The 22,434-nt window shown below is 32.9% G+C and overlaps 2 protein-coding genes across 12 annotated transcripts; one reads left to right on the top strand and one right to left on the bottom strand.

Moving 5' to 3' along the window:
- Positions 1-150: 150 nt before the first annotated feature.
- LOC111674856 (DNA-directed RNA polymerase II subunit GRINL1A) lies at positions 151-1,926 on the top strand. 2 transcript variants are annotated; one of them, XM_046948281.1, is made up of 4 exons: positions 151-439; positions 503-1,316; positions 1,373-1,623; positions 1,754-1,926. In XM_046948281.1, the coding sequence occupies exons 1-3, from the start codon at positions 288-290 to the stop codon at positions 1,613-1,615; spliced, it is 1,209 nt and encodes a 402-aa protein (XP_046804237.1). In that variant the 5' UTR covers positions 151-287; the 3' UTR covers positions 1,616-1,623; positions 1,754-1,926. The 2 variants fall into 2 exon arrangements, with proteins under 2 accessions (XP_046804237.1, XP_023291297.2); XM_023435529.2 differs by having other exon boundaries at positions 1,373-1,778.
- Positions 1,628-21,512, bottom strand: LOC111674857 (protein unc-79 homolog). Of its 10 annotated transcripts, XM_046948278.1 has the most exons (29): positions 21,388-21,512; positions 21,005-21,113; positions 19,433-19,552; positions 19,190-19,351; positions 18,948-19,118; positions 18,618-18,893; positions 17,760-18,556; positions 17,151-17,697; positions 16,821-17,092; positions 16,620-16,721; positions 15,865-16,009; positions 14,943-14,999; positions 13,458-13,537; positions 12,985-13,047; positions 11,353-11,461; positions 11,052-11,275; positions 10,841-10,989; positions 10,051-10,787; positions 9,904-9,981; positions 8,735-8,788; positions 6,648-6,915; positions 4,580-6,581; positions 4,311-4,489; positions 4,097-4,251; positions 3,321-4,027; positions 3,082-3,260; positions 2,508-3,018; positions 2,332-2,451; positions 1,628-2,040 (listed from the first exon to the last, which is right to left on the bottom strand). In XM_046948278.1, exons 2-29 carry the CDS (start codon positions 21,057-21,059, stop codon positions 1,867-1,869), a joined length of 8,493 nt encoding a protein of 2,830 aa, XP_046804234.1. In that variant the 5' UTR covers positions 21,060-21,113; positions 21,388-21,512; the 3' UTR covers positions 1,628-1,866. The 10 variants fall into 10 exon arrangements, with proteins under 10 accessions (XP_046804234.1, XP_023291298.2, XP_046804235.1 ...); XM_023435530.2 differs by lacking the exon at positions 8,735-8,788 and having other exon boundaries at positions 9,235-9,981; XM_046948279.1 differs by lacking the exon at positions 8,735-8,788.
- Between the last annotated feature and the right edge of the window lie 922 nt (positions 21,513-22,434).

The following is a 22,434-nucleotide window of genomic DNA, read 5'->3' as shown; positions in this document are numbered from 1 at the left end:
AATTAGTTTCTATTTAATGTTACATATGTTATTAATATTACCATTGAATTCAATTTAAATGCAAATATAATGTTACATAATGTCAATTAACCGGTTTACAGTCGATTTTAAGACGCCGCTGACATTTTGAGTGTCAGCTGTCGCCGACGTTAATATTTGTCGGCACTGGCCTCTGTAGTGAATACTTGCGAATCGCGCTTAAAAAATGCATTAAAAATATTAACACAATTAGTGAAATTAAAAAAAAAAAATAATAATAAATACAATACATATAAATAATAAACAATATGGCTTGTATATTACGACCAAAATTGAATAAAATACCTGGCGGTGGTATGCCCTTGGCTAAAAAGGAGTCTTACGCCAAAGATCTCACCAAATTAACCCAGGTGGAATTAAGGGAAATTAAAGAACGAGAGGAGAAATTATTGCAAAATAAGTAACTATTGTCAATAAAATAATAAAGACAATAATATACATAAACATTTTGCTTGATTTATAGATCAAAATTACAGAAATTACCCGATAAAGGCAAACGCATACAAGACTTCTACGATAAGGTGCTGCAGGAACTGGAGAGACGTTCCAATGTAGATGAAGCTGCCAAAATCTTTTCCAACTTAAATATAGCATCTCAGGGTGAGAAAGCTTTAAATGAATTGGAGTGGCAGGGAAATTTGAAAAATTTACAAGAAAACCTAAATCCTTTGGACGATGTTTTAGATAGTGATGATGAAACTGAAATGGACCCCTTAAAGATAATAGCTCAAAGACAAATGCATGAAAGAAAAGTAAAAGTTGAACCACCCGAAGTTAAGTTAATAACGGAGGAAGATCTTAAAGAAATTGAATCTTTTAAGACAGATTCTCCAGATTCGGGTGTGACTACCGAATCAAACGGAGAAGAAACTCAGGCAGCGCAGGCTATAGAAGCTGAAATTGTGGCCATAGATATTAAGGAAAAATTAGATAATATTAAGCCTAAATTACAAACTTTAAACAGTAGTATCAATTCTATTAATGGAGAGTCTAGGAGTAGTAGTGTTTGCTCGCATACTTTAGATTTGGAGCCTCATGTTCATTATTTGGTAGATAAGACTGAAACGCATGTACAGCCACCTATTAGGGAAAAGTTTAAACCTTACCGCACTACCGTCTCTAATGTACATGATCCTGAAAAAGAAAGACAACGTAAACAAGGAAAAAATTGGGAAGTTACTGCAGCAACACCACCTCCAATACAGCATAATGGTACTCAGCTTCTCAATTTAATGGATTCTGTTGAAATTCAAGCACAATATTTATTAAAATTAAAGGTACTTTTTTACATTTGTTTATTTTTAATACAACTATATTTATTTCTTTGTTTTAGGAACTCCAAGAAAAACAGGCCGCTGAGCGTTTGGCGGCTAAACTTAAACGTTTAGAAGATCGTAAATTGCAACTACCCTCTGAGGAGGAATTAAAAACAAAACCATCATTCACAAAATATCGCGAACCCAAGTCACAGACCCATAACATTGAGGGTGAACAAAAATTCAATGAAGATGACGAAGTTCATGATCCTCTAGACGAGGAAAAGTCAGGCGGTGTAAACTATACCGTATACGAGTAAAACAACAGGTACTTTACATTTTCCATATACTGGTAGTTAGTTTTTTATTAATATTATTATTTCAAACGACAACATTTAACACAAATTTAACATTTAACTGCAAAAACGTTTATGATTTTTTTAAAATAATATAAAAAGTCATTCCTCTTCTATGGCGAGCTGAGCTCTTGCGTTTGTCCTTTCTTTTTTAATTTGGCTGTCATTATAACTTTTAATAAATAGTCTAAATCAATGTTTTATTAACAGATTTTTTAAATTGAATAGAATTGAGTTGCGGTCGAGGCCTGCAATTCAATTTGTCCCATTTTAAATTGTAAATGTTGTAACCATTTCAATAAGTTCTCGGCATGATGCGTTTGCTTTTCCTCATAATCCGGAGCATAATCGCGTACGTTTTGTAAACGCACATGTAAAGTATCGGAAAGCTAAAGTGAAGTGATAAGAAAATAATATAATTAAAAAAATTTTTTATAAAAATCCTCCAAAAGGAGGGGTAGAATGAAATAAAAAGAAAAAGCTTAATGTAAAATTAAAGAATATAAACTAAATGTACAAAAGGTGGATTTTTGTTATTTAACATTTTATATCAGTTCTGATTTTATTGAACTAATATATAGAATTTTTGCAGCTTCGACTTTTTCTCAGATAATGTAATGAAAACTGTACATACTACAAATAAGTTAAGACATCTAAAAATAAGTGTTGTGGAACATTACCTGTGTTTGCGAGGACAAAACTGGACTCCACAATGGCAATAATTTGCTTAAAACTGTTGAATTTGTTTCCTTCAATGCTTCCAATAAACTTAGGAAATGCAAATTTACCATTTCGGAAAGCTGAAAAAATTTTGCCAATTCAAAATATGTATAACTTATTAAATACTGATACCCACCTTGGCATTAGAATTCTGTGAAAAATCATTGGTTTCTTTAGTAGGTTTCGAATGTGAAACCAGTTGTAAAATACAGGGTGTTACTTTAGCCCAAAACTCGAAGAGAACACCCATAGTATTACCCTCAGGATTATTGGAGGTATGAGCAATTTGTTCCAAATACACTGTCCACAATTGACACAAAGTAAACGCATGGAATAATGAAGACATATGCAAGACAGATGTCTTGGATTGTTCGGCGAAACCGGCAAAGATAACTTGTATATGATCGGCAATATGACAGGAGGCTTCTTGGGGAACAGGTTGAGAGAAATTAGCATGACCAGCAGCTGCTGAATGATGACCACCAGCTGGATTGTTGGCATTCGTTGGTTGATTAGTAGTGGCATTTGCATTCGTGGCTATATGTATGGTAGAACGTCTTTGTAATAGAGCCATGTGAGTGAGAGAACCTAACAGCAGCCAGGAAAGCAAACGCATGTGACCCACACATTCGGTAAATTCTTTGGGTCTTTAAATAAAAAAGTTATTAGTTATTTTTTTTTAGTGCTATATATTTAGTTTAATAACATACCCTTGTTGCAGCGATGAGGGAGCATTGTAAAGCCAGGGTAAATATCTAGCTACAGCTTTATTATCTCTAGAGTTTCCACGCGACATTTCCAAAGCCAAATATTGAGATACGGCACCCTTTAAAACACCTCCCAAAGTATCTTCTCCCAAACCATTTTGGGTTTGAGAATTTTTGAAATTCTTTAGGAAATTAGAAATTTGTTAATAAGTTTAAAAATTTGTTATTAAAAGTCGTCTTACCTTAATTTTACTGAGGGTATGAAAATCTGCCAAAAAGTCTATAACATCATTGATATACTGTCTCAAACAATCCGCCGAATTTGTAGAAATATTGGGTGGAACCTCTGGTATATCTTGCAATGTACCCGGTGGTAAAGTACCACCAGCATCCAACAACACAAATCCTATAATCATTAGTAGATTATGATCTGGTATATTGGTTTTAAACTTTAGAGCCTGAACAAATTCAAATATCAATTGACGGCATAAATATTGCTTATCACGATCTCGGGAAAAGGAACGTGAATAAATGCAAATATCGTATAAAACTGAATAATCCAAATTTGTATGTTGCACACAATATGCTAATATTTTCGAATAGGGATCTAACAGTGTTTTCGGTACACAATTCAAACGCAGTGTAGCCACCATAAGATCCAAAAGATATTCATGATTTGTCAAGGTGGGCAATATAACAATAACTTGTCTAAGTAAATTTTCCAAACTAGTCATGGCCTGAGGCCATGCCGACTGTACCGTACCATCGGGTACCACACACTGTAAATACTCGGCCATATTACGGAAAATAATGGGTAAATTTTCTATTGGTAAAGATTTTTTAGCTTGCAAAGCTTCACACACCATATAAATAGGACTGGAAGCATTTAATTCCTGGAAATCTTGTAAAGCCTTGGCAATGCTACGGAAGGTGTTGCGTCTAACTTTCACTGCAAAAGAATCAAAATATATAGAAAAGTTAATAAATTGTGAATAATTTCTGTAGCTGTTTAACATACTTATAACTTCTGTCTGAAGAATTTGTAAAAATATACCATTGGGTGCAAGTTGATGTAAAACACAGCGCAGAAATTGTAATGCTACCGCTTGAGCACTACATAACAAGGGTGGACCATTTTCACCCTGCCAAGCGTAAGTGCATGTCGAAGATATCCTAGAAGATTTATTCATATTAAAATTAGTTTTTCTTTTCAATCTAAATCCTTAACTTACTTAGATGTTATGGTTAATATTTCCGGTAAAAATGGTGCTGCCATAGAGGGTTCTCTATGTATAAAAGTACCCAGTATAACAATTAACAAACCAATCTCCTCATCGGTATATTCTTCAATTAAAGCACCACATTCTGAGCAGCGTTCACAAACGGTATAGTCACCTACTCGACGTGTGCTCTGCAAACATAATAGATTTTTACAGTTTTCTGTTTTGTTTTGGAGTTTAAGTAAAAACTCCAAACTAATATAAACTTCATATTTACATACCACTCTATCTGGCTGCGGTATTGTTTGACCGCCCAAACCATTCTCTAGTCCATCATCTAAATCATCATCTTGTTCTTCGGGTGGTTGATATGGCGGCGGAGGCCAGGAGCCAGCATAACGCGAACGTATATCGGGTATAGCATTGACATCTACAGCAAATGGTGCCATCTTTTGTCGTGGTTTTTTAGCACTATCCGTACGAGCTGCTGTATTATGGGGTATTTGTGCCCCAGCCGATGTAGTAGAAGGACCTAAGGCCCCATTCATTTTATCTTCCTGAACCGTTTTCAAAATAGACGTATGTAAATCATGTTGAGTCTCATCTTTGTGCGCAGCTTGTTGAGCACTAACATGATGCGTGGTATGGGGTTCTTCCAGGGCTACTTGTTTAATTAGACGTCTTGGTGAGTTCGTACGACTAGAGGGTGTAACATCATCTTTAGTACTTTCCGAAACATCAAGACTGTCTTGTTTCAAATGACTGATATCGGGTAAGTTGAGGCCTTCTCGTAAGCGATCTGCTATGGCGGCTACACTTTCTTGGGTGCCTATGGGTAATAAACGCTCGGGAGTAGGTATTTCTAAAGTGCCAATATTTTTGGGAGGCGGTAATGTGGCAGGGTCAATTTCATCTACTGGATTAGGCATGACACTCATTTTAGAGAGTGGTGAATCCGGCGAGCCATAGGCCTTATCCGATCTTTTCAATGTTTTGGAAGTTAGCTTTTTGTGATTAGCACTTAGTCTGGAGTCATCGTTACCATTTGAGGAAGATGAAGTGCCAGCACTACATTCTATAATGGTCTTGTGTCTACCCAAGGGCTTCTTTGACTGTTCCACTGTTGTCTGTTTGGCAACAACTGGTCTTTTGTCAGAACTTTCTCCATTGCCATTAGTAGAACGTGACCCATTGGTGGAGGATTGTGATTTAGATTCTGTGACTCTGGGACTTGTGATGTCTTGTAATGCACCCAAAGCTTTTAAATGATTGGTAGCTATGGCAGCAAACATTTTAGAAGTGGAAGTGGCTGCCGAATCTTGTGACTTATTGCGTACAGTTATGGCACGATGTACATCAACGGGTGGACTTATAATAGCGGTCTCTGAAGGTTCTGTACCCACCAAAGGTGTAACAATCATGCGCACTCCCTCCTGTAGACTGTGTCTTGAGTGTGTAGCTACCACAGTTGTGGAGACTGTTTCCGACACAGTGGATTTGATCTTCGTGGTATAAGTATCACCAGTTTTGGTAGTGATCATGGTTTTTTGATTTTTCATAGTTTCTTCCGTGGTACGACGGCTTCTTAAAACATCTAATTTTGAGGAGTTAATCTCCTCGAAATGTATGGTATCATCAAAAGAACCAGGAGCACTGCTGCCGTGTAAAGTACTGTCGGATAAATCACTTTCTGGTATGGCCACCAGCTCCGATTCCGTTTCGTCGGCATCCAAACTGGAGTCATTGTATTTTCTAAAAGCATGTTGTAATTTTGGAGTAAAAGCCACATTTTGTCCTTTGCCCTTTGAGGCACCACTGGTGCCCTCTGAAGGAAACATGGGACTAGCAGGAGGACTTTGTTCCTTATCCTCGGGATCAGTACCCAATGACGGTTGGCTTACATCACGTGACCTAGAAGTACCTTGCATATCCAAGATGGTTGTAGTCGGTATACGACGGCACTGATGAAAATGATTACGTAAACTATTCATTATAATGCGTATAGCGGAGTTAACGTAAGCACTTTGCGGTGGTTGGGTATACGAGTACTTATAGAGCACTACCAACATGGTAAACATCCAATTGCGCCTAGGATACAATTCCAAATACCATAAAGAGTAGTTAAAGACTTGATTTTGATATAAATCAGCAGCATTATTATTGGGATTTGGTGCATAAAGTATGACTTGCATTACCGACGATAATATTAGACCACCGATCAAATGATTTTGATCTAAAACTTGTGGCAAGTTGGCCATAAAGGCATTGAATACAGCCGAGGCTCTAAGAAAGAAGAGGCGAAAAAAAAACTGAAGAATAAAAGTTTTAGAAAATTATAATATAACTTACCTCAAATTCTCGGGTGATGTATGGAAAGTTTTGTCAATTTGATTGTGACCCAATAGTAAGAATAAATGTTTTAAAACTATACCCTGGGTTTTGGAAATCGGCTTATCTTCCGAAGGATAAGCTTGATCAGGTCTAGACATAAATTGCATTAATAAAAATACCAACAAATGTATAGTTTCCCGATCCGATTCTTCTAATTCGGTAATACGACTCAATAGCCCAATCAGACTGTCATCATTCATGCCACTTAACGAGTGTATATGGCCATCTAAAGACATCCAACAGATTATAAAGAATATAAATAAAATATATAGTTTTAGAACCATTTAAATTACAAGTTAATATAAAGTCAACTTAGGAAATTATTACAAAGTCTTATTAAGACGTAGTTTTGTTTTATAGAACATGACTAAACAGGATATGAGGAAGTTAAGGACTGATAGATGTGGTTTCTAATGGGTATTCATATATAGAGTTAACTTTGTCATAATTCCCAAGTAAATAATTTTATATTATTCAGTTTACATTACATCACACTTACACACTACATCTAGGTTTAGTTTTAGATTTAGGAATTTAGTTTAGAATTTACAGACTCAGCAGTTTTATTTTATACACACAAACAAGCGGAATAATAGAGTTTTAAAGTTTTTCTTAGGAATACATACCAGTTTTGCAAGGGTTATACATATTTTTTTTTTTTGGTTTTTTTTTTTTAATTCAAATAATAATAAAATTAAAATGTTTTAAAAAGCTTAACTTAAAATATTAAATCAACTTAAGATTTAAAATAGATTTCATTCACATAACTACCAGAGATCAGAGATTTATTCTAATATTGCAAATCGTGCAACAATTTCTTTTAAAAGGGAAATTTAGTTCAAAATTTATTGTTAACTGGAAAAAATCTTCAAGGAAGATGTGATTTTAGGGAGAAACATACATGCTTTTGCCAAGCTTAAGTCCATTTTCTCATTGTCTGGTTATATTTTATTGAAACAATAGATTGACATTTCTCATATTCGGTATATTCTACCGCTTAAACAATAACCAGATGTTAAGATAACGGACCTTAGACTATAAGACTTGTAATACTTTATTTGGTGTTAATTAAAGAGGTGTTTTATTTCCTATGTAATTCTGAAATTTCGATTATATCTCGTCTTGTCTAAAGACGGAAGAAATCAAAATATAATAGGGCGGACTGAAATGGAACCCGAATGTTTAGACGTATTCGGCATTTGGACTTCTAATAAAGATTAATTGTCAGTAATAGTGGTAGCGTGGCTTCAGTAAGTAGTTAGTGTTTTAGTTTGTTGGAGGCGTGGAATCGATTGCCACCAGGGAGAGAGAGACAGAGCCCAGGTTTCTTTCTTATCTATCTATCTATCTTTCTATCTATCTCTCTATCTATCTATCTATCTATCTATCTATCTATCTATCTATCTATCTATCTATCTATCTATCTATCTATCTATCTATCTATCTATCTATCTATCTATCTATCTATCTATCTATCTATCTATCTATCTATCTATCTATCTATCTATCTATCTATCTATCTATCTATCTATCTATCTATCTATCTATCTATCTATCTATCTATCTATCTATCTATCTATCTATCTACCTAACAAACTAAATAACTAACTAGCGAAATAACTCACTAAATTGTGTGCAAGATTCTCTAGGTATCTTGCGCAACAGTTATTCAATCTAAATCGTTCTGAAATAACCCAAAATTTTGAAATAAATTCAAGTAGAGTATCCTGTTCAATGAAAATTCCTTAAAATTTAGATGAAATGCCAATATTGTAATATATAATCTAATTCCATGATAATCTAAAGAAAAAAAGTTACTTAAAAAGTGTACATGCATGTTATGGGAGTAAATTGAACTAGTGGTTAAAGTGATAAAAAAAGAAAGCTTTTAATATTTCCGAAAGTTTTTGTGATTAAAGAGCTTGAAGAAAAGTTAGCTTAAGAAAAATATATTATACAAGTCTACCAGTGAGGATCGTTTAATATAGTTATTAGTTTTTAAATAAATTATTATTAAAGTTTTGTTTTTAGTTCATATAATTTACATGTGCCTGGAAAATCCATACAGTGGCTGGGCCTGTGAAAATTTAACCATAAATCTATTGTTTACAATTTATTATACATACGTATTTTACATCGAAAGATTTATATACAAAATTTACAAATTTCATCCATGTTATAATATTTTGTAGAAATTCAGGGTGTCATTAAAATGTACAAAAGGCCACAGAAGAGGAGAAGAGTCATACATTTTAGAGTGACACAAGGCGTACGTAGTAGTTTTAAAAAAACGCAGTTATCGAGTTATGATACATCAAATTTTCGTTATGTAAAAATATCAATAAAAATAAAATGAAATAAAAAGAAAAAAATATATAGAAAAAATCCAGAAAAATAACATATATTCAAATATATATGTATGTTTAAAAGACACCATTACGACAGTTATGAGAGATAGAGAGCGTAGAGATAGTATTATGATTAACACAAAACAAGAGAGAGAGATCGAGAGATAGTTTACAAAAAGCATGCTACTACAACCTACCTTGAGGTGCCGGTGCACTAGCACTGGTTGATGCTTGTGTGCAACCGACATCACAAGTACAAATCATTGGTATGGCTGAAGCTGATGGACTGGGACTAGGTGCTGGTGCGGGTGGAGGAGGAGGCAGGAGATTGGGTGCCGAGGGATGCTTTTGAAAATGGGAGTGATAGGAATGGGTTGATGGATGTGGATAATGATGTGATTGTGTGGAAGGTTGGGATTTTGTTTGTTGCCTGTGATGATCAGCTTCTTGTAACGTCGGCATTGGACTATGAATTAGCGTTTGACTAGGCGCTACACAATGCACTAAATACTGATGACTTTGACTATGAGTCGAGGCTAAAGTTGATGTTGTTGCTACTGGTGCACTACTACTAGACTGATGGGAAGTTGAGGAAAAGAAGAAATGTTGCTGTGACATAGGATGATTATGAGTAGAGGAATGTATGGGACAGGGAGGCTGTAGGGGATTGTTGGTGGGGTGAGAGTTGGCGGCGGTATTTGTTGGAGGGGCTGAAGGTTGTGAGTGATGTGAATGTGACGACGTTACAGAGTGTGTGGTTATATGAGCACTGTAAGCCGCACGGTGTGATAATGTATTGCTAGCTGTTGGATAACTATAACTAGTACAAGTTTGGCTGGCTCCACTACTAGAGCCTAAAAACTGACCCAAACCAAAGCGTGATGTTTTCCGTTTTAATATGGGTGCCGAAATCTGGCGGCTATAGATTTTCTCTTTATCGGGTACTAGAATTAATGAATTAAAATAAAACATACAAATAATAATAATAAAAACACTATGTAAACTTAATTTACCAAATTTGGAATCTTGTCGGGGTATCATGCTGGCAGGAGCTGACATGGTCCTCTTATAAGGCCATTTAGTGCCAAAGGAAGCACTTAATGTTTTGGCCATGCCACCAGTAGCAGTATCAGACTGACTTAAAGCCTCACGAGCCTTTAAGATTTTCGATGATAAAGCTTCACTGCCATTTTCGGAATTTCTTAAATCTCTTAAGTACGAAATATCGCCACATTTCTCCAAAGTAATTTGAGCTTCCACAAATAGGGTATCGAAACGATTTAGGAAAAACTCCCAAGTTAAAATCTTACGATCCGATAGAGAATTATGCAGTTGATAAACAGATTGCAAGACCACCGGTCGATCAACAATAAACAAATCAAATTGCGATTCCAAGCAGAAGAGGAGTGACCGAATTGCTGTGTCATGTATGGTTCCGATATATAGCGTAGCTCTTTGTGCTACATACACATTGATGTCATCCATGCTGGCTATAAGATGACAAAATGCTGTAGCCAAAGCCGTTTGTAGACCAACCTCGGTGCGTAGTGGTGTCGAATCCATAAATCGAGTAATTACAGTAACTCGTTCAACTGCTGTGAATCGTATGCGCCAGTCGGTATCATGAAACGCCTCCTGAACCACACGCCAAAAGACATCAGATCCCAAAGGCAATGTTATGCAGTGTAACAGCAAGGGTACACCAACTTGACAAATGTGGGAATGTTCGGCATTGCAGAGTTCCCAAAGACTGCAAACATAGGTTGTTAAAATTAAGAGAATGAAAGAGTTGGTACAACTTACTTCTTTATAAGTAAATTCTCTTGACACCAGATAAAAAATCCACGATGCTCTCGGGCAGCCTTGGCCAAGGCATCGCCATGTAGAGTCATAACATTAAGACAATGCAAAACATAGTAAAGAATTTCGGGTTTTTTAATAGTGGGAATTTCCTAAGGAATCGTAATAAATTGAGTATAAATAAGATTTGTAGAAATAGTGGTCACAACGTTACCGTTAATAGTTGATGTATATACTGCAAACTTTGAGGCAATTGATCTAAGGAAAATTTAAATTTCCCCACCGAAGTATGCCAAAAATCTTCACCATCTTCTTCTTCCTCATCCTCACCAGAAAGACTGCCATTGTCTAAACCGCAAGCACCACCAGAGCTGCCATTGCCCACACCATTATCACCACCCAAGACAGAAGCTTTGGTAACACTAACATTAGCACTGCCTATAGAAAAAAATTTGAACAAATTGAACAAATTTAACATTCAAATTATAGAATTTTAAACTTTAACGAAAACTTACCCACATCCGCATCGGATAAAGTTATAGATCTAGCTATGGCACGATCAGCGGGCAATATAGAGGCTAAATCTAATTGTTCAGAAACCGTTTCTACGGTAGCCGTCATGATCTAAGTTAAAAGTTATTATTAATTAAATTAATATAAATTCTATTATTGAAACAACTTCTTGCAAAAAATTGTATTATTTACATTTATGTATATTTTAATAAAAATACATTTAGTTATTTACAAAAGTCACACATATAAATATATTTTTATTTTTGGGTTAAGTTCATTTTTTCTCTATAATTTTTTTGTGGTTAATTTTGTACAGTGTAAATTACAGTGATAACTGAGTATATTTAACACTCCAGTTTTTAAGGTGCATACTTATGGAGATAATAATTAATTAAATGTGCTTTGTGGGTGTTGCATATTTGTTTTGTGCTTTTTAATAATTAAAAATTTTTTGCATGCTTATTTGTACACTGAAAGAAATTAAATTTTCTTAATTAAATGAAAATAATAAAAGAAAAAATTTTAAATGGAAATTATGAGAAGAATTATTTACATTAAAGAAAATAATTTCAAAATTTATGTTTATATTTTTGTACATTTAGGTATTTTGTTAAATATTTATATTGTTTTTATTTTCAATATTCACACACATACAAGATACTTTGAGTCAAAAGAAAAATAATAATAAGAGTTCAAAAAATAAATTGTTTTGTTAAGAATAAGGAATAATCTAAAAAATAGTTTCAAAGTTAAACCTTTTAATCTTTGTATTTGTGTACTGTGAAAACCTTTGACCATTTGGATTTTACTGGATTCAGTAATCTATTGTTTTCGTTATCAATAACACTAAGGCTTTTGGTACAAGATTACCTAAGTTCAACGCAGATTGTTAAAGTTGTCAAACGGAGAAAATTTTGATTTTAAATGATGTAAAACTGATTTGTTTAGAACTGAATTAGAACAAAACTATACTGATCTCAAACTGAACTAGAACTGAACTAGAACTGAACTAGAACTAGAACTGAACTAGAACTGAACTAGAACTGAACTAGAACTGAACTAGAACTGAACTAGAACTGAACTAGAACTGAACTAGAACTGAACTAGAACTGAACTAGAACTGAACTAGAACTGAACTAGAACTGAACTAGAACTGAACTAGAACTGAACTAGAACTGAACTAGAACTGAACTAGAACTGAACTAGAATTGAACTAGAACTGAACTAGAATTAACTAGAACTGAACTACAACTGACTGCTGACCTAAAGAAGATTGTATGTCACGTTAGATTAGTCTTAAAACAAAAATTTTTTAGGTTAAAATAAAAACACATGAAAAAATTAATTCATATTAAAATAAAACTTTGTACATTTATATATACACTGAACATATAGTTTTTTTTTAATAAATCAACATTTATGATTTTTCTCTGATAATGAAGAACACTTATTTATAATCAAATAAAAATGAAAAAAAAAAATATAATTTTAATAAAAAACTACACCGAAAATTACAAATTGTTGATATAAATAAATTATGATTAAATAATAATATAAGGTGAATTTAGTAATGAATTTAGATTTAGAGTTTTTTTTTTAGTAAATTTTGTGACTTTTAAAAATGCACAAAGTACCTCGTCTGTAGCGTGAACTTTTCTCAATTCAATACTATCAACCGATTGGCCATTATCGTTTTTCTATAATAAAATGAAAAATATTCAATAAAGATCATAATTTGGTTTTGGTGGCATTAAATGTTTAATGTAATTTAATTTATAAAAAAATAAAACTTAAAGAAACTTAAAAAAATATATTAAAACAAAAATTAGCAATAAAAAACGTATTTCAATAGTTTGCAAAAATTGTAACTTAACCTTTTTTTTTTGGAAATTTCAATGTTATTTTATTGTAATTTAAGGATGTTTTTTAGGTTTTTTGTTTAAACTAAATTAATTACATCCATTCTGTTTATAAACTCAAACTTTGCCTGTTTTTTTTTTGTTCTGGGTAAACTTTTTAACGTAACATAACATATTTCAAACAATGTTTTACTTTGTTGCTTTTTTATCATTGTCTTATAACGACTTTTTCTCTCAGTATAACTTACCGAACAGACATGCGGCATATGCACTAAAACGCCACCCACAGAATGGGGTTCGGGTTGTGGTACAGCCACCGGCACTGGACCTAATTTGTAAAAAGAATATATTAATTTTGTTGTATTTTTTTCAATAAACACCATTATGTGTGTTTTCTTTTAAATTGTTTTTTTTTTAATTTTGTAAATAGTTTTCTTCAAATTTTTTAAATTTTTTTCTTTAAAAGGTTCACATTCTCATAACTTAACATGCAAGGAAAAACTTATCCGGAATTACAAAATAATCTTAAATTAAACTCACTACAAAATTTTAATTTCTTAAATAAACTATTTTCAAATCTATGTTCTAATAAAAATGCTAATTGCATGCATTTCTTAGGTTTTATAATTTTTTGAATTTTAAATAATTTTATATTGTATACAGTTAAATTAAATGAAGGTTTTATTACAATATTATTTGCTTAACATAATTGTTGTTCACATAATTTTTAATATTAAGGTTTTATGATCGTCAGATGGACCACTAATGTTTGTGAATGGAATTAGGATAGTATCTCGACATTTCAAGGGAAGTTTTCAATTACTTCTAAACTAGACATAGATCACTGAACTGAACTAGAACTGAACTTGAACTGAACTAGAACTGAACTAGAACTGAACTAGAACTGAACTAGAACTGAACTAGAACTGAACTAGAACTGAACTAGAACTGAACTAGAACTGAACTAGAACTGAACTAGAACTGAACTAGAACTGAACTAGAACTGAACTAGAACTGAACTAGAACTGAACTAGAACTGAATTAGAACTGAACTAGAACTAGTTCCATAAATAAAAGGAATATTTGTTATATTTAAGGGTTTTAAGCCCATTTTATCTTTAACTGTATATAATATAATTTGGATGTTTTACAAACTCTAAAAAAACTATTTTGGGTTTAAACAAATGTTAAAGCTTAAACTAGAACTAAATAAAATCAAATAGAAATAAATAAAAACAAAACTGCGGTGTTGTTCTAGGAAAGGTGTGTGTAATATGTTTAAAAGAATTATGTTTGTGTATTTTTGTAATTCTGTAAAAAAATGGCAACTTTCACTGGTCAATGGGTGAGTGGGTGTAAAAAGAACTATTTGTTTCATAAACTAAAGAAAGCTGTTTCGAAAATCAAAAACTCAAAACAATCTGTGTAAATTGTATAAAAACTTTTTGTTTAGGATGTGCTTAAGTGTCGTTTGCTATTTTTTTTTATAATATTGAAAAAAGCGTAAATTGTTTGTTAAAACTGTAAAAAAAACGAACATTAGGTTACGTTAAAAAAGAGTGAAAAAAAAACTTAAATATTAAAAAAAATAGAACGGAACGGAACAAAATCAAATGTATTTTGTTCAAATCAAATACGAGAAACAAGAGTATTGAAATTAACACAGTTCGTTGTGGTTTAGAAATTGTTAAGAAGAATTATTTATATTTTTAAAAAAGTTAATGATGCATCACCTGCCATAATAATAATTTTTCCATCGTCTGTAAAAAATGGATCGAGCTTAAAAAGGTCTTGAGTTTGGTGGAGAGGGCATCATAAACGTATACATATTTTGTTTTATTTTTTTATTATATATAGAGTAAATAGAGTAGTGATAATAATATTTTTGAAAGTAAAAATATATTTTTTGTTTAAAATTTAAGTTAAAATTTAACAAAAAAATTAAAATTGTGTAGAAAAAGGTATTTGATTATTATTATTATAATTTTTTATAAAAATTTTTTTAATTTTTATTACAAAATTGTGTTTGTAAATGTAGAGTGTTAGAAGTTAGAAGTGGTAAAGTTTTTATATTATATGTCAAAATGTCATATAATATTTGAAAGTGTAGATAGTTTGTGATAGAGAGAGAGACAGAGAGAGAGAAAGAAGAAGAAATGTAGAAGAGACAGATAAAGATATATCATGTTGAAATCATTAAGATTTTAAATCTGTGATCATGGTGATAAAGAGTTTAATTTTTAAGGAGTATTAAATAGTTGAGCACAACCAATTTGTTAGTTTTGCAAAGTTTATAAAACTCGTTTGTGTCAGTTTTGTTCAGTGTTTTTTTTTTAATTTGATTTACTTTTTTTGTTTAAAAAAGTGCATTGAAAAAAAGATATACAAACTAATTTCTTTATGCTCTAAGTGGATTTTTAGCTACTGGTTACTCTAAATTAGTTTTTATTTTGTTTTAGAGAATCAAAAATAGAGACGAGCTGAGTTGCTTTTTTTAATTCTTTCTTTAAACTCTTCTTGTAACAAGTAAGAGCATTTAATTTTTATAGGGAAACTTTTTTTAAAGGAATTTTACTGCTGTTAAATTTGTTGGGATGTTTGGATTGTAAGGGTAGTTAATTTTGAAAGGAAATTATTGGTTTTCTAATTAAGCACCTGAAAATCCTCCTAAGGGTCCCAAGGGTATGGGTAAAGGGGCCATAGATAGTGATACATCACGTTCACGGGATTTTTCCTTATCACTTTCTGGGGGACTTTTGCGTGAGGATTTCTCTTCTTCGATTATGTCTTCAATGGGAACCTGGAATGGCGAAGGGAAAGTAGATATTTAAAGAATTGAACTAGAACTAGAACTGACTTAGAATTGAACTAGAACTGAACTAAAACTGAACTAGAACTGAACTAGAACTGAACTAGAACTGAACTAGAACTGAACTAGAACTGAACTAGAACTGAACTAGAACTGAACTAGAACTGAACTAGAACTGAACTAGAACTGAACTAGAACTGAACTAGAACTGAACTAGAACTGAACTAGAACTGAACTAGAACTGAACTAGAACTGAACTAGAACTGAACTAGAACTGAACTAGAACTGAACTAGAACTGAACTAGAACTGAACTAGAACTGAACTAGAACTGAACTAGAACTGAACTAGAACTAGAACTGAACTAGAACTGAACTAGAACTGAACTAGAATTGAACTAGAACTGAACTGGAACCGAACATAGATTACTGAACTGAACTGAGCTAGAACTGAACTGGAACCGAACATAGATTACTGAACTGAACTGAGCTAGAACTGAACTGGAACCGAACATAGATTACTGAACTGAGCTAGAACTGAACTAGACTACCTGCAAAGGGTTTCCGACTTATAATTATAATGCAAGCCTAGTTTTGTACTTACATCTGGTGGCCTTAAAGGATTTAAGGGAGCCATGAATTGCACAATCTTTGTTGACAATTGATGCCACATTATAGAGGCCTCGCAATAGGCGCACTCTGCGACCTAGAATGATAAATATAATAAAAAAAGGGAAACAGCCTTAACACCTTATTGGGTAGGAAGTCTCATAGAAACGTGACAATTTTTTATGATTTTACTTACCTTCAAAGAACACACATGACTACTAAGACCAACACGAGCGGCTGTAACCATGCATTTCATTAGACGTGAAACATCTTCACATACCGAAGTGTGAATGCCCATGTGTTGTTCTATATCTTGCAACTCCATTTGTTTCAATAAAATATCCAACATTAATATGCAACAGGTTAAATTGTGTTCAGCATCGGTAGAGAATTCGGTATGACGATTAGTGGGAGCCTCATCATCGGAAATAGCAGAAGTATTACCCGAGTCATCCTCAACAACGGGAGCTTACATTAAAGAATAAGGAATATCTTCTAGTCTTTGTATATTTGTTTAAATACTTACATATCGAACTTCTACGTGGAGGATTATCCTTTGTATCTTTAGATACAGCCTTAACACCTCCCTTGGGAGCACCGTCCTTTTCGCGCATTAATTCATGTTGTACACCATACTTCATGATGCGCACACCATCACCAAACATGGCGAAAAGTTGAACTAAAGGTATCAAAATACCTAATTTGGAAAGAATCTGTAGCCAACGTAAAGCCTGCTGTTGAACTTTGGCGGTGGTCTTTTCAAAACGTATAGCCACAAAATTATACATAGTTTTGGCATCAAAACCCAAAGGGGACATTTCAGGATCTAAAATTTTACTTAAAACAATTTTTAATTCATTGAGTTCCTTTTCGGAAACATCATTGGTTATGGCCTCCATCCAATGTGGCATAACATAATCCCAAATTTCAGAAGTTATGACCTCATAGGGGACCAAACAGATTAAACGTTGCAGACCCTCCTTGAGATGGGCAGTGCGTGAAGCCAAAGTTTCCCAATGACCACCAACACGACCGTATTCTGGGGGATGCGGCAATAAACAGGAAGTAAAGACCTATGATAGGAAATGGATATCAAATATGTGTTTTTTGGGAATAATTTTTGTTAATATCTTACGGAATAGTGAATGCGGCAGATTTCCTTAAGCCAATCCACCACATGCTCCGTTTTTAATTTCTCTATAGTACTTTCAATTTGTCCTGCATCATAGGAATAGGCGGTAACATGGAACCAGTGGAAGAGCATGCTTAATATTCTACCCAGAATTTCAACTGGAGTATCAGCGGTGGGAGTACAACGTCCCACCAATAACCAAATGCCATATCGGCCCAACATTTGACGTTCCTCCAGAGTAATGGCATCAGGCATAATACCATTACCTCCAGTAGCACTAGCACCATTTTTCTTTGAATCCGAACTCTCTTTGCCCGGTTCAAAGTTTATGGGTTTGGCCTCGCGCAACAAACTCACCACACACTCCACCATATGCATTTGCATTTCAGGATCCATTTGCCAGGCTGGAGGCAGACTACGATGAACGACATGATCACCACCACGTCGAGAATTATGACGATTACTATGACACTGGGAACAATAACGTATGGGATGATTACCATTGTAACTGGCACATTCAGTGGAAAAACAAATAGAAAATGCCGATTTCTCCGTAGAGCGACAGTTTTTATTCTCACACACCATGGACACCTGTTGCATGGGATGTAATATGTCACCGAACTCAAGATTGGCATGTTCCCGATGTATCTCATTGGCACACTCGATACACAGATACAGTGGAGGAGGACAGTCAGGGGCGTAAGTAATGCTAATGCTGTGATCAAAACACACTTTGGCCGCTTCAGCATTACCGGAATTGGGACAATTTTCACGTTGGCACACAAATGGGACTAAATCATCTGAATATAGAAAAAACTTGAGTTATGGAAAGACAATAGCTTGGGAATTTTGTTGACTTACTGGTTAATTTTGAGAGTAACACTTTACGATCAAACAGATTAGGATCAAAGGCTGGCCAATAGTAAAATAATAATTTGGCCGCTGATGATCTAGATACAGCAGTACCGTAAGCAACAACACATAAAATATCCTTAACTACATTATGTTTAAGAGTCATAAGACATTCCAATAGCTGACAATGATGGGCAGGATTATTGGAATATTGTAGAACCATCATTATAACCGATGATACCGATTGACAGGCTTGAGACTCCTGTTCATCAGCACTTCGGCGAGCTGAAAGTGATTAACGTATTAATTAAAGTTTCATTACTCTCTTTCAGAATTTACTTATAGTGAATGGCAAGATATAATAACATAGAGCATTAACAATATCTTGATGTAAAGCTGGGGGTAAGACAGATATAGTAGAGCTAGCTAAATAGGGTAAATTATCAATTAAATCTTTATCTAAAAACGGTAAGATACAGCATAAACATTGTAATAGAGCTCGGCCAAAAGCTGTAAGTAAATTAGAGAATAAAATAAATATTTTTTTGAATTTGTTTTTTATTCGCTTTAAATTACGCCACCTAATTGACCATATTGTATACAGGGTGCTACATCAATGAGCATAGTAAGAGCATTATATAGATTTCCATATTCAAGATTGGGATAGGCGGACATACGTGTGGGATCTTCAGTAGGATCGCGTATAAGTTCATGTGGAGAGGTACGTACATCTTTAAGGACAGCTATGAAGAATAGAATTAAAAAAATATTATATATTTACCGAGCATTTGGGAAGAGATCGAGAGAGAGTGTTGTCTACTTACTTAATAGAGTTTGAGAGAAATATTTAATATTGTTAGCGATGTCAGCACCAGAGGGCGCCGGTAAGACATTATGTAATAGACGTACATGATATTCATGAAGGCAACGTAACTTTGCCTTAACTAGAAGTCAAAGAAAAAGCAATTAAAAATTTAAATAGTAAAAAGTCGTTTTTAAAGAAAAGGTTAAGTGATTTAATGTCTTTGACTCAAAAAAATTGATTTTTGAAGAAAAAAAAAAATGGATCAAGCACCATTTTCAATTATAAAGAAAGAAATTTAGTTTTTAACCAGGTTATCATTTTTCGATTTTTGAAGAAAATTACTAATTACTTTAGTAAACCCCTTTTAGACGAACATATTGCTGACACTTTAGTCTTTATGGTCGACTATTTAATGGGCAATTTAGTCTTCTCTTAACTAGGCTAACTAGTAGTGGACTCTGTGGATTGTAGTTGTTTCTGTAGCCTCTATAGTATGTAGATAACTTTATAGTTAATTCTGCAGTAGTCTGTAGTAAATGTATCTATATTCCGTAGATGTTTCTATAGTCGAATCGGTAGTAGGGTTCTATAGTTAAAACGAAAAGTCGTCTTTTCGACTTTTTGCATTTAGTTAAAAGTCGACTTTTTTCGTATTTTATGAAGAGTCGATTTTTCGACTTTTAGTATTTTATAAATACTCTACTTTTCGAATTTTTCACTTTTTTTCGACGTTTTTCGAATTTTCGACTTTTCGTATTTTTTCGACTATTTTTGACTTTTGAACTTTTTTCGACGATTCGACTATTTTTTTACTTTTTTCGACTATTTGCGAGTTTTTCCGACTATTTTAGAGTTTTTGACTTTTTGTCTCAAAATTTTTGTCCTGGGGTCAATATTTGGAGAGAGAAGTAGAAAATAGTCGGAAAAAGTCAAAAAGTCGGAAAAAGTCGAAAAAAGTAAAAATAGTCAAACAGTCGAAAATTGTTAAAAATCGAAAAAAAAACGGAAAAAGTCGAAAATCGTCGACAAGTCTGAAATTGTCGTAAAGTCGGAAAAAGTCGAAAATAGTCAAAAAATCTGTTTTTGTCAAAAAGTCGAAAAAATTAGAAAAAAGTCGAAAAGTCGGAAAGTCTACTATTTAGAAAATACTAAAAGTCGAAAAGTCTAACAGTCGACTTTTAACTAACTGAAAGAAATCGAAAAGCCGACATCGGATTTTTTGACAAAAAGTCGATTATTCGTAAGTCGATTTATAGAACTCTAATCGGAAGTCTACACCATAGATCAGATGTTTCTATAGACTCTATAGTCGAATCTATTGTTAATTCTGTATTCCACTTTATTGTTGACTCTGATGTCGTCTTTTTAGTTTGTAGATGTCTCTATGGACTAATCATAAGTGATTACAAAAAAGGTCTCTTTCCAATTTCAACGTGTTTTAACTAAATTACAAAAGATTTTCTCATTTATTGTATAATAGAAAACGCCCAATTTGTGAGCCTTTTACTTGACCTAATTTCATAAAATAACTTCAATAAAATATAAATATATAAATTGTATATAATATTTTTGGCCAAAGGAAAAAACTTACAGGCTTGAGCACGAGTACCCATATTGACGAGCTGGGTCTTGAAACTATCGGTCATTATATCAGACACATCCTTAGAATTTCCAAAGCTCCTTCCAATGGACTTGCCATTCTTTGAAAAATAATACAAGCAAAATAAAACAAACTTAATGAAATCTATAAAATTTAACAAATAATAGAAATTTTATAATATACTCAAAATTTTAACGAAATCCTTAAAATTGTTTTATTATATAATAATACTTTTTTATTTCTTTAGAACTGAGATACAAAGTTTCTCAATTTAATTTTTAAATATTTTATATTAAATTTAATGGATTTTTTTGAAAACTTTATTTAACTTTTATTAAGTACTTAACAGGCTTTTCAAATTTGTTAAAATTTACCTCAAAAGTTGTAAATTTCTTTAATAAATTTGCAATTTTTTACGGATTTTTGCTAAAAACAGCAGCACACAAAATTAATAAAATATCTACTATTGAAAAAGTAAAATTTTTCAGTTGAAAAAAGTGTATCTATTTTATATTAAACGTACAAAATTGTGTATAACTATTTACTAGCAGATGCGCATAGAACAGCTGTTGGGGAAAAAGGGGTCAAAAAATAATTTAAATGTAATTTTTAAATATTATATAAATTACTTACCTAACACTTATTTACTTATTAAGTTAAACTTATGTTAATTATTTTAATTAATTCTTTTTTATTAAAAAATAATAATAAAATTGTCAAGTGTTTTTTTTTATGTTTTTAATAAACTTTAACCTGTAGCAATAATCTGTGCTGTTTTTCACAACTAAAATTGTGTATTTATTACATTACAACTCTGTATTGTAATGTGCTCCTCCAACCCCCATTTAGTTAATGGAAAGTGTAAAAAAATCAATATAATTTTTGCCGTCAAAACATTTAAACAGCAACAGTTGTTTGTTTATGATTTATTCATTAACTTTGCATGTCAGTCTGATGAAAAGACTGCTTATTTAGCGCCTGCTCGTTTTCTATGTTTTGTTTAGCTTATCTTTTACTAAACAGCTGACTTTTGTTATTGTTTACATTTTATCTCAACAAGTGTTTCTCTTTGTAGTGGTTGTCTTATTTTGTACCGTTATCTTTAATATTTGTTTACAAACATTAATCAGCTGTTTTGGTATAAGAAATCAGCTGACATTTGAATAAAATCAACAAGTGTTTGTTTACAAGTTGTGCTTGTGCGTGTTAAATGTCATGTGATTACGTGGAAATATTTTTATAAATGGGAAAAGGGTTTAAATGAGGAAAGGCTGGTATTGAGAGAAAAATTATGTGTCTTCATTATGTGAATTCATCGTAGGTAGTTAGATAAGTTTGGGTTCTTTTTCGTTTCTATGGGTCGAAAACTACTGACTCTGTAGTCGACTCCGCAGTTAACTATATAGGTGTAGTCGATTTTA

Source organism: Lucilia cuprina, chromosome 4, assembly GCF_022045245.1.
Source record: "Lucilia cuprina isolate Lc7/37 chromosome 4, ASM2204524v1, whole genome shotgun sequence".
Classification (NCBI taxonomy): Eukaryota; Metazoa; Arthropoda; class Insecta; order Diptera; family Calliphoridae; genus Lucilia; species Lucilia cuprina.
This window is presented reverse-complemented; position numbering and strand designations above follow the sequence as displayed.

Coding starts and splice junctions, on each gene's coding strand:
- LOC111674856 (XM_046948281.1), top strand. CDS start 288: ATGGCTTGTATATTACGACCAAAATTGAATAAAATACCTGGCGGTGGT. Junction 440..502: donor GAGAAATTATTGCAAAATAA/GTAACTATTGTC, acceptor CTTGATTTATAG/ATCAAAATTACAGAAATTAC. Junction 1,317..1,372: donor AATATTTATTAAAATTAAAG/GTACTTTTTTAC, acceptor TCTTTGTTTTAG/GAACTCCAAGAAAAACAGGC.
- LOC111674857 (XM_023435530.2), bottom strand. CDS start 21,059: ATGACCGATAGTTTCAAGACCCAGCTCGTCAATATGGGTACTCGTGCT. Junction 16,722..16,820: donor GTCATGTGTGTTCTTTGAAG/GTAAGTAAAATC, acceptor TTATCATTCTAG/GTCGCAGAGTGCGCCTATTG. Junction 4,028..4,096: donor TCTTCAGACAGAAGTTATAA/GTATGTTAAACA, acceptor ATTCTTTTGCAG/TGAAAGTTAGACGCAACACC.